The following is an 11,941-nucleotide window of genomic DNA, read 5'->3' as shown; positions in this document are numbered from 1 at the left end:
ATTCATTTGGTGGTAAAATCTACAATTGGGGACATAATGACAGTGTAGTCCTTTACCTGTCCTGCCCCTTCCTCTTTGCAGAGGTCGATGGCGAAGGCGAGGTCCATGGCAGCAAACACCGCCTCTGCTTCTCCAGCCTGAGAGTGGCGGATGAGCTGCCGCAGGCTCTCATACATGACCGGGTCAAAGAATGCAAAGTCATGCCAGTTCACCTACAAAAACAAGTGATTTTAGCAATTTCATTCTGAAAAGCTCCAACATCATGTAGTAGCTTAGTTATAGAACACATTCTCTTACCTTCCTCCCAAGCAGCACTTTGATGACATGTCTGTTCAATGTGATTGGACAGAGTTCATTCTGAAGCAGACATAAGCCCAGTATTCTGTGGAGACAATACAATGCGTTTAATAGGTTTCCCTATTTCTATAAAGACTGTTACTTCCAACATAGTTCTCTTATTTTCTCTGATTTTGATCAAACTAGAACAAATATAATTCCTTTCAAGTGTGACAAAAAAATGTGGACATTTCCTTACCTTCCAATGTTGCGGAAGCAGTTCAGCCTGGCCTCTGTGTTCTTGCCGGGCCTGGGGGAGTAGAAGCCTCTCTTGCCGGGCTGGTAGAAGAGAGGAGCGTTGTCGTCCCCATCGTCCGGGTCGTCCAGCTCCATGTCCACCACACTGCGGGTCGAACCATGGCGCTTACGGTTCTCCTGCTGCTGCTGCTGCTGCTGCTGTTGTTGTTGTTGTTGTTGTTGCTGCTGCTGCTGCTGCTGCTGCTGCTGCTGCTGCTGCTGCTGCTGCTGCTGCTGCTGCTGCTGCTGCTGCTGCTGCTGCTGCTGTTGCTGCTGTTGCTGCTGCTGCTGCTGTTGCTGCTGCTGCTGCTGCTGCTGCTGCTGCTGCTGCTACCACACAGAACGGAGGATGATGTTTAAATGATATGTATGATACAGTTGCTTTAATGTTGCTTTATGTCCACGAGTTAGTATGCAAAAACAACCCTCATTATAAAAAACGAGAGTGGAAAGTTGTGTTTACTTGTGCTTTCTCTGGAGCTTCCAATAGACCAAGGTCCAATATACTGTCGGCACCATTTTCCCTAAAAGAGATAGAATTATGGTTAGTTTATAAAACTTAGAGATACAATTCTGTGACAACTTTATTCTGATTTAATTCACAGTCCACCCAAACTGTCACACACAATGAGAGCAGGATGCTATGGTGAACAGATGGTTACCTTCCATGTGCGATGAGAAGCTCCATGGCCTCCTCCACCCTGGCTCGGAGAGAGTCCTCACTGGCCAGCAGCAGCAGCAGCTGGGCAGGGGACAGCTCCAGCAGCATGCCTGTGATCTTACTGGCAAACGCCTGAGGGAACAACACACAGCGGCTTTCTCAGTATGCTGGACAGATTCAGATTGGTAGTAGAGATGACCCGATCCGATCACGTGATCGGGGATCGGAGCCGATCACGTGATTTTCAAAAGATCGGAATCAGGAGAGAGAAAAATCGGGGATCGGGATTTCTTTTTCTTTTTTTAATAAAATATTTTAATTATTTTATTTAATGTTACAAAACAAAAAGGACCATGTTCGCGTCTTAAAGTCATCCTGAGGCCTTAGTTTTGCTTTAAAATTACACAACATCATGTATGTGTTGCTTCTTTTGGGCTTGTTTTCAGACCTGGTTGCTTATTTCTCTCAAATCTGGCAACAGAGTGGGCAGGGCGCAGTGTCTAATAGTAGCAGTAAGCTAACGAGAGGCTACGTTCAGCTGGTGACTCGGGAGTCGGGACAGAGAAAATGTCAGGAGTTTGGAAGTACTATACAATTGAAAGTGAAGGCAGTGTAACAGCCAGGTGCAATGTTTGCAAGGCGGAGACTTTTAAAAAGGAAAGAGAAACTGCCCCAGAACAATGAAAAGTCCAACAAAACAACAGCCAAGATAGCTGAATTCATCGCATTGGATGACCAGCCGTTATCCGTTACCTTTTTTTCTCTGAATGCATTGCATAAAGATCGGAAAAAATCGGTATTGGCAGATTGTCAAAATCAAATGATCGGAAGAAAAAAAAGGTGATCGGGACATCCCTAATTGGTAGTCATACATATAAATGTTTAGAGTAGGAAAGGTATGTTAACTTGAGGCTTGATGAGGGCAAGTAAAAGTAACATCTATGGATTTCTTCATGTTGCAGTTTATACGTGGAAGGTTGCAAATGTACGTTTTTTTTTTAAATTAGAGCAAGCTTCTAGCTTCTTTTCAGTATTAGTATTGAATGTCATATATCTTATGACATTATCCCCCACTCTAAATGAAGCGCTAAGTGAATGCAGATACATAAACTAATGCTCCTCTTGTTTCAAATCTTCGGTATTTAATACAGATATGTTACTGTTAAAATTATATCTTTTGTTGTGGATAAACTGCCCTGTGTGCGGAAACAGGCTCACACCAACAAATACGGATGGAAGCAGAATATTAATTTTGATAAAGACATGTTGTTAACTTTGGAAATTACATCGGTCTTTCTTCAGTGCAGTTTGGCTTTAAAATGTTGTGGAGCTGCCACCCCTGGAATCCATTTCTACAAATAGTATCATACTCATTTTAGTGAAGCCTAATTAATATCAGCAACTGAAATATAACTGAATTGTTGTTTCATGAATGTAACTTTGTAGTTTCAAACTACTCAGTACAGCCCTACTAAAATGAGTAACACAGCAGGGATAGAGGCAGACGATTTATTACCGGCTGCATCGCGTGAACACGTGGGTAGAGCCTTTCTCCCAGGGCCTGCCGGTGTGCAGGGAGGGGGTCGGGCTCATCGCTGGGGTTTCCCTCTGACGATGGTCTGAAGGGCCTGGTGTCTATGGACAGCTGCCTCCTGGAGTCTCTGTTGAATACAAACACAGGTTTTTCTAAGACTCTCACAGCACAAACACTTTGGTTTAATGTAAAAGGGGAAAATTATTTATATGTATAAAGTTGGAGGTTACCTGTCTCTATCTCTACGAGATCCCGCCCGAAGCCCTCCACTTCTCCTCTCTCTTTCTCGGTCTCTGTTTCTCAAGCGCTGCATTAGATCTACAGACACAAAAACACATTGAATAGAAGTTCACTGACGAGTGTAAACCTCTTGTGTAAAAAAAAAAATCATGTGAAAACTGCTTGAAGCATCACAAAAGTGGCATTGAAAGCAACAATGAATGAGTTCTATAATACAGTATAGTTTCTATGTATTGTCATACTTGAATTGTAATCGTGATGACACGTACTGCTGGCCTGCATGCCCTTGCTGACACTCTGCACACAGTCCAGGTTGGGCAGCTTATCGTTGGACAGGAGGGCCAGGGCGATGGCCGTGTAGAAGCTGCGGGCCACTCCGCTGCCCTCGCCCGGCTCATCTTTGAAGGTGACCTTCACCCGGTGCACGGCCATGGGTGTGGTGGTGCAGCGCCGGCCAAAATGTGTGTTCAGCTGACGCATGGTCTGCTGTATGAGCTGGTCTCGGTCCCGGTCCACCTCCAGGGCCAGGTCTCTGGACTGCAGGTTCCTCAGCTTCTCCATCTCACGGCGGAACTTCGATTCCTTTACCTCAAAGCCGCCTAGCTCTGTGAGGATCTGGGAGGAGAAACAACTAAATTATAATTTCCTTCTTCCCTAACATCAAGGGAACCATCACCCAAATTAAAGAATATATGCCATTTCATTTGGGAATAAAATCAAATAAGAGTTTCTATACTGCATCCTTATATATTTCTACACTGATTGTTAGCGGACTAGTCCGAGGTAAACATAACAGTCAATTGTGGATTTTCCACATTCCACTAGATTATATTGGGCCCATGTTATTCATTTAGTTCCTGCCCTTAAAATCAGTAATATCATATTTCTTGAAGTTAAAACCAAATGTTGAGCTATTTAAAACAAACTGAGGGATAATTACTACTTGTAAATAAATAATAAATAAATACGTACGGATCCAGGCTCTGCCCCAACATCCTCCATAAAGACACGACCAAAGAGCTCCAGTGACAGACGCCAGCGGCCCAGCAGCATGTCATGAGAGATCATCATCCCCATGAAACTACAGTGAGGTCTGGAGAGACACAACAGGCACAAATGATGTTGCTGTAAGTGCATTTTATTAGCACATAAAACAAAGTTGAAGTATATTAAAACATTTGAGGTTGTATTCAGGGGTTCTGTTAGCCTCCTCCTTAGCTATGCATCACAAAGCACAGATTAGTGTTTAGTACCTGAATGATGGGAGAGGAGGTCCATCACTCTCAGTGAGACCTATCTCAGCGAGTAGGCTGCTCTTCAGCTGGGCAGCGAGGTCGTGGGGTGAAGGACCCGGCTTGGAAGCTTCCATCTCGCCTGCCATCGACTGGTTCTCAGAGCTCCGCTGGCCAGTTTCCATACTCATCACATTCTTCAGGTTGGCCGAGTAAGACATCTTAGTGGGCAGGATCTATTTCAGTGGGGTTCAGAGTCGCTCTTTAATCATGGGAAGAGATGTCTTTGATGTTGACAGTGTGATGATGAATGAAAATGACACAGACCACAGGCTGTGCTCCAATATCCACCATTATTTTTATATAAAATATCCATTGTTTCCTGGTGTCCATTATTTACAATGCTTTCATTTACCATTGGAAAACTGAGGAAATGATGAATCCTGGAAAGCTTTCGCATATTTCTATTTGAATGTGTACTTTTCATGGTGTTTGCTATAATGTGTGGATATCAGAATACAGCTGCCAGTGTGTTTGTACAGTGAGGAGGGGTGGTATACCTGAGAGGGGGAGGGTAGAGAGGAGCCCATGTTTACCTCCAGGCAGTTCCTGTCCATGCTCGACTCAGCCAGGCCTTTGGTTGCCATGTAGGAGGAGGAGGAGGCGGAAGAGGAGGCGGAGGAGGAAGAGGAGTACAAGCCCTGAGAGGGCCGACCGAACAGATCCTCCTTCCTGGCATTAGGCTGTTAGAGAATAAAGGAAATGAAGTTGAAACCAAAGACTGCATTTGGTCTCATATATTATATTGTGGTTACAGTTCAGTCAATCTAGCGAACGATTGTATGCTCCGATGTGTTGGTGTAGTGTTCTGCTAGCTCTGTGATTACAAAGTATTCACTGGCTCTGCCCAAGAAAGCCTTGTGGCAACATGGGGATTTTGCTAGGAGCATAGAGCAGATTGACTATATATAGTCATACAGATGGATATCTTTCAAGCTTTCATGTAAGAGTGCACTTTGCAACCCTTCCAATTTAAAAAGGCAGACACTGTACAGACTGAGCCCAATTTGTGAAGAATTGTTCCTGGCCCATTTTTAGAATTGGGCTTGTTTGATTGGATACTGTGAAAAGATTGTAATTAACTGTATTGCACTTTTTTTTAGTGTTTTACAGAAGTATATTCAGGGTTCCTGCAGGTTTTGCCAACTCAAATTTAAGACTTTTTAAGACCACTTTGAATAGAATTTAAGACCTATTTCACGGCAAGAAAGTATAAAGGAAAATTGCCATGAAAGAAGAAATACGTCCCATAATGACTTACAAAGTAAATGTATTCATGTTCAACATAAGAACAATGACTGAACATAACAGTACAGAACTGTGTTAGCCAAAAAGTGTGTGTGTGTGTGTGTGTGTGTGTGTGTGTGTGTGTGTGTGTGTGTGTGTGTGTGTGTGTGTGTGTGTGTGTGTGTGTGGGCTGTGCAATTAATCGTATTTTAATCGCAATTATGATTTTGGCCTGCCGCAATTACAAAAACAACATAATCGAAAAAAACTATTATTTAGCTTTGCTAGGTTGTGACAGTGCACTACATGATATTTGATCTAATTAATTTGAGTCTAATTTATATTTATTTATGATATTTATATATGTTTAGTAGCTTGTGGAAGTGCGCTCTAAAATATTTGTTGATCTTGTTTATTGGTATTTATTATTTTGATATTATTTATTTAAATATATAATTTATTTTTGTATTGGTTTTTCAGTTGAATTATACGTTCAGGGTAATCAACTGTTAAAAAGATACTGTTCAAATTATTATTTGTTTCAAAGTTCAATAAATGGATGTTTTCAAAGTCAATGAATAATCATATTTAATAATCGTGATATCAATTATTGACCAACATTTTTTTGGCCATAATTGAGCAGTGTGTGTGTGTGTGTGTGTGTGTGTGTGTGTGTGTGTGTGTGTGTGTGTGTGTGTGTGTGTGTGTGTGTGTGTGTGTGTGTGTGTGTGTGTGTGAGACAAGAGCTATATTCAGAGCTCTGCTGCCTTGGCTACAATCTTTCATCGTTGCTGTTGTATGATTGGTGTTTAGCTACGGTATTTAGCGTCTACATCACCTCCGCTTTTAGGGTCGACGTAGACCCAAACGTCGCCCGGAGGTCCCCCGGTGTTGTTGCGGGAGCTGCTGCACTAGCTAACGCTGCACTAGCTAACGCTACATTAGCAAAACAAACGCTTATTTCTTTTTTGCAAAAAGGTGCAGCGGGCTTCAAACACATTCCCCTCCACTGGTTTCAACCAAGCACTAAATTTGATGTTTTCCAACCAAATACGGTTGAACTGACACTTCCCCATATTTATTTGTAAGTAGATTTGAAGAGACATGAGTTTCTGACTGCCGCTAGCTGAAGCTTGGTTGCTAGGTTACTAGCTGGGTGTTTTCCGATAAGGGGCCGGGGGAAACAAAGTTAGTGATTACTGGTTCCATGTTGATTTATTTCAACACAAATTGTTGGGGGGAACTGAAAGGCTATTACCATACTGGTTACTTTGCAGCCCGGACATTTCCCCCAAAACACATTTTAGACGCGATCGCAACACAGAAGTACCTTTCAAATCCCATCATTTTTAAGACCTTCTAAATCATATTTAAGACCTTTTTAAGGCCTTATATTCAGATGATCAAATGTAAGACTTTTTAAGAACCCGCGGGAACCCTGTATATTAGATGATGTGGCTGAAACTATAGTATTCTAACAAGACCAATGATTGGTCAGAGAGAATTGTAACCAGTATGTGACAGTCTCCAGTCCAATCTAGCAGATGATCAAGGGAAGCAGAGTAAGGTAATTGTAAGCTAGTGTAAAGAAAATGAATGAGTCACAGGACACCCTGAGCAAACCAGCATTCTTAAATAGCAAAATACAGTTTTTGCTGTCTTATTGATTTTTTTACAAATAACCATTTATATTTCTAATATTGCATTGTCGGCCATTGCTGTTGCATACTTGCCATGCTGTTTATAGCATGAGGTTTTGAACTGTGCGTATTTAACCCTTTCATCTTCACGGTCTCAGGAGCATGCTATGAAACACACTCAGACAGAGCAGATACTGACCTGCAGGAGGTGGGGCTGGTCTGCCAGGGGAATAGCCTCAGCCAAGGGAACATCAAAGGGGTTGGGTGGGATGCAGCCCAGGAAGGTCATGGAGTCGGAGCGACGAAAGAAGGGATGGTTCTGACCCGTTTCAGCTGGGACCGGGTCATCATCCTTATCCTGCAGAGTTGAACCTGAGGTGAAACAGAGAAAAATGTATCAGCAAACATTATAAGCAGTCACTTGACATGATGACTTATGTATTATTAAATCATTGTTATCTGGCTTACTTTGATTGGTGTCCTCATCGTTTTCGTGCTCAGAATCCTCATTGTCCAAACCAAGTTCCAAAATCTCTCGATTCCTTCAAATCAAAGATAAAGTTGATTACAAATACGGTCAAAGTAAATGAAGGGAAATCAAGGAAGTGAATTTTAAACATATAACCACAAAGTCAAGAATTGAACATTGCAAAATGTTCTTCATTTACCTCTTCCTGTCCATCTGTGGGGTGTCCAAAGTGGTCTGCTGGTTCATGGCCTTAATCCAGTAGATAAGCGCCTGGAAGACGTAGGCCACATGTTTCAGTGAGCATACGTCCAGCACAGGAAGCACGTCAGAGTGCTCGTCGTTGTGGGAGCGCATCAGTGATAAGGCGTAGTTCAGGAAGTCGCCCCGCGCCGACATCATGCCCTGACGAGCCGTCAGCAGGGTCGCTGCTCTCCTGAAAAACACAAAGCAAACGTATTGAGTTATAAAAGTTAATTAAAAAGTGTGGATCAAACTTTTTTTTTGCAAGCACAGTTGGATTTCACTTGGAAAGAGGCTTTTAAAGAGTTTTACTCCAAAAGGCATTTTTCGCAGTGATCATTATCCAATCAGACAAATACATGTGATAAAGAGCTTCTTTTTACCTGCGTCCTTCCAGGGTGCGGAGGCTGGCCTCCTCCCGGGCTGTCATTCGCTCCCTGCGAGCTGAGTGCTGAGAAGCGTGGAGCGGGTGGCTGGGGTGACCCGGGTCTCCTGCAGACGACAGAGCGGAGCCGTATCGCAGCTGGGCCTCAGTGGAATCCATGATGGACACCATCCAGTTCCAGGTGGGAATCAGCTTTTCTTCAACATAGTTCTGCTCCAACAAACAATACATATTTGACTTTAATTCAACTGATAGGACAAAAAAGAAATGTTCAGACATTCACGGCCAATTATGACAGATACTTCAATGTTGTAATTCATCATTTGGTTCAGAAAAGTGAAGTAGTGTTTTTTCAAAGTGTACGCCCAGATCCCAACACTAAGCCTTGATAAATGTGGCCAAGCATAACTTTATACCACATTAAAACATTTCAAATGTATCTCATTAGGTAAGAAAAACACTTATAAAGGATGGATGACCGCTGATGGTTGCATGATGCAATAATCTGATTATGCAAGACACAGATGTAATTGAAGAGTCAAGATGTTTTAAGGATTAAAGGATGGTAATGAAAAATGTACTAGTACCATTGTATCATGATTAAAAAAATAATCTAAAATGTCTATGAAAATCTTAACAGAAAAATAATAGATTTATTTATAATTTGAAGGTGCTGGGGTAGTTGATTATTGTGGTCAGAGTGTGTTACCTGCAGGTTGACTGCGTCCTGGTAGGTGAGCTTCACAGCAGCGGGGTACTGCGAGTACACTAGATGGTTGTACTTGGGAATGAGACTCATGAGGTCTGAGATCTGCCTGATGACGATGCTGTAGGCCCGGGCTAGGCTGCTGGCAGACGTCAGGTAGCTGCTGGAGTTGCTGGCCTCCAGAGCAGCGGCCGCAGCAGCAGCACTGGAGCTGATCGCACTGGAGCGACGTAGGTTTGTGGGGTCAATGTATATGAGGCCTGTGGAGCTCGCTGTGAAAAAAGGCAAAAGATCATCAGTCACGTGGAACCACGGAAAAAGACATTGTACAGTAGTTCCCCTGAGCAATGTACTGCACCAACACACTGCTCCCTGAATGCAGCAATACCCACTGCTCCTTATGCTAGATTGGGTCAAATGCAAAAGAATCAGAGGCAGCAGTATCTCAGTCTGTAGGGAGCTGGCTGGGGAACCAATGGTCACTGGTTCAAGTCCCTGTACAGACCCCAAAGTAGCTCGAGAGGTGCCAGTTCACATCTTGTACCCTGCCGAGGTGTCTTTGAGCCGAGCCCGAACCCTCCCTAAAGCAAGTCATGAGCATGTGTTTGTGCATGTTTTTAGCTCAGGCCTAAAGGGTAGTCCTACTTGAATGTGTGAAATGTAAACGTCATTGTATACCAACAATAGTAACAACTGAAATTCTCCTAGTGGGATTAATAAAGTATGTCTTCTTCTAAACAGACAAAGCAGTACTGACCAGCTGGTGTTGAGGAGCTGGAGGGGGCGCTGCCGGTGGCCCTCTGGCTGGGGGTGTTTCTGACAGCCCACTGCATGGAGCGGGGAGCCTGGGCTGCACTGTTAGCGTGGGAAGTGCTAGTTGTCCTTTCCAGCGGCTCGTCCAATAAGAACGTCTCCTGGTCCACGTCGTCGCTCTGACTGCTGCTGCTGTCCGAGTCACTGGAGTCGTTGGACTGGGAGTCGTCCTCTGAAAAGAACGCAGGGACACTGCTGGCACCTTCAGAGGGAGAGAAGAGGAGGAGGGTGGGATGCAGAAAAAAAGATTAACACGAGTTGAATTGCTTGTGTTTATCTCCACTCCCTTTCTTTGTCTTTCACATGACATTTTTCCAGGTAGGAGTGCGGGTTAGTGAGTCACACCACTACAAGGCCAAACAACACTAATATACCGGTGAAAACACGGAGGCTTCAAGTCAAAACAACAGCTGTTGATCAACTTGTGCTGAATATTTTCTTTTAAAAAAGATGATAGGAAATGTAATGAGGGACAAAGGATTGCATTGTCTCACTTGTACTGAATGTAAATGAAACACCGTCCTTGGTAAGAAAAATAAATGTGGAAAAAGCTACAAGTTGATTAGTGTGTTATTACTTGTGATGAGTGACAGTGTTAGTTCCAAATGACAGACACAGTAACAGTGAAATGTGAGAAAGGGGACGAACTGAAGGAAGGAACTCTCAGCAGGAAACGGTGTATGCACTTTGCAAATTCACTCTTTGCCCTGACAGCTGTATATGCATTGAAGTAAAGAGGAGCTCATACCAAAAATAGGAAATGCCAAGGACACCCTACTGCCTGCAAATGAAATACATCGGGTATTCAGCCAGGAACCATTTCTCGACTGCTGTATCATTAGCTTTCCAAACATAAAATCCCCACAATCCAAAATGCTGACTGTTAAGCATGAATGATTTTTGTGAGGACCGCATTAGTCTGCAATTCCAAGGGAGAAAATATGCCACAGTGCAGCAAGACAGAAATGGAATTTCTATTGAGTAAGCATTTGGAAAGATTTCAGTTCGAGGAAGTAAGGAAGAGGACCGCATTTTCAACAAAAAAGAAAAGTTCTTAGATATTGAGGAAAATGTTATAAAAGAAAATCTCGAATTAAATCTAAAAGGGAAAGATGGAAAAACAGCAGATGACCAACCTGCTTCAGAGCCGGCAGTGGCTGCTGTGACAACGCTCCTGCGGCCGCTAGCGTTATCCTGGTTGCTGTGGTTACTTTCACTGTCACTCTCCGTTTCAGCTGCAGCCAGCAGATCCAGCTCCATGTCACTTCCTAAAAGCAGAAGCAAAGAGAAATACGCATGCTCGTTGGGTGGGGTTTCACATCAGAGTGTAAAACGAAAATAACTGAACAACTGTTGTTTGGATAATTCCTCTGCATTTCCATAAAAAGTAGGGTGTGTCTCACCATCCTCGTCGTGCTCATCATGCTGCCCTTCTGCCTCAGCGTTTTCCTCTCCCTGCTCCTCTTGGTCATCATGATGGTCTTCCTCACCGGCTACTCCCTCTACAACTTCAACCTAAAGACAACAAAATAGATCATTAGAGAGGAAACTGAAAGATTTAGTGTCTTATTTTTAGCTAAAAGTATACACTATAAAATATAAATATGAATATATTCTATCCATTGTTGAAGTGGAAATAACAGTTTGGCCTGTAGGTGGCATCAGGCCCTTTATAAAACTAGTAAACAATGGATTCAATTGCAAACAAAGTCCATTATGGCCTTAATGATTTTATAATGAGGCTCCCCACCTCTTCCACATCTGCTGACACAATGTCGTCCTGCTCCTCGTCTCGTCCTCGGACAGGCTGAGACTGGCTGCTGCGCCGAGGCTGGGGGTTCCTGATGATATAAGAGGCAGCTGTCTGACTGGAGCTGGAAAAAATGACGCATGACACCAGAAGTCATTAAAGCTGTAGTGAGAAAGAAAAATCCACCATTTTCTGTTCCATTTGGCTTCTTCTCTCCTAATACAAATCTTGTGAATTACACAATAAGTCATATGGTAAAATAACATTTGGCTCTTATCCAATATACTGATCAAATATAAGAACTAGGGAATTAAAAACAATGATTAATTGTGTTTAATCAAATAAAAAAATATGGATTATGTTCAATATTCAAATCACTGGAAGCACCGTATTTGTTAAAGGCTAAATATG

General features: G+C 42.9%; 1 protein-coding gene across 2 annotated transcripts in view; it reads right to left on the bottom strand.

The window, feature by feature from the left end:
* Window positions 1–11,941, bottom strand: part of ubr5 (ubiquitin protein ligase E3 component n-recognin 5) — a 39,693-nt gene that overhangs the window by 2,293 nt on the left and 25,459 nt on the right. Inside the window, exons 35-54 of one of the 2 annotated variants that reach the window (XM_079692183.1) lie at window positions 11,531–11,654; window positions 11,184–11,295; window positions 10,917–11,048; window positions 9,725–9,982; window positions 8,971–9,239; window positions 8,260–8,471; window positions 7,836–8,069; window positions 7,636–7,709; window positions 7,367–7,539; window positions 4,801–4,983; window positions 4,262–4,476; window positions 3,981–4,101; window positions 3,251–3,623; window positions 2,999–3,086; window positions 2,751–2,895; window positions 1,236–1,366; window positions 1,037–1,097; window positions 536–903; window positions 298–382; window positions 57–212 (exon numbers count right to left, since the gene is read on the bottom strand). In XM_079692183.1, the coding sequence (XP_079548309.1) occupies window positions 57–212; window positions 298–382; window positions 536–903; window positions 1,037–1,097; window positions 1,236–1,366; window positions 2,751–2,895; window positions 2,999–3,086; window positions 3,251–3,623; window positions 3,981–4,101; window positions 4,262–4,476; window positions 4,801–4,983; window positions 7,367–7,539; window positions 7,636–7,709; window positions 7,836–8,069; window positions 8,260–8,471; window positions 8,971–9,239; window positions 9,725–9,982; window positions 10,917–11,048; window positions 11,184–11,295; window positions 11,531–11,654 (3,514 nt within the window). The remainder of the gene's footprint in view (window positions 1–56; window positions 213–297; window positions 383–535; window positions 904–1,036; window positions 1,098–1,235; window positions 1,367–2,750; window positions 2,896–2,998; window positions 3,087–3,250; window positions 3,624–3,980; window positions 4,102–4,261; window positions 4,477–4,800; window positions 4,984–7,366; window positions 7,540–7,635; window positions 7,710–7,835; window positions 8,070–8,259; window positions 8,472–8,970; window positions 9,240–9,724; window positions 9,983–10,916; window positions 11,049–11,183; window positions 11,296–11,530; window positions 11,655–11,941) is intronic. The other variant, XM_079692184.1, reaches the window with a different exon arrangement.

This window comes from Notothenia rossii (genome assembly GCF_949606895.1).
Source record: "Notothenia rossii genome assembly, chromosome: 7".
Lineage (NCBI taxonomy): Eukaryota > Metazoa > Chordata > Actinopteri > Perciformes > Nototheniidae > Notothenia > Notothenia rossii.
This window is presented reverse-complemented; position numbering and strand designations above follow the sequence as displayed.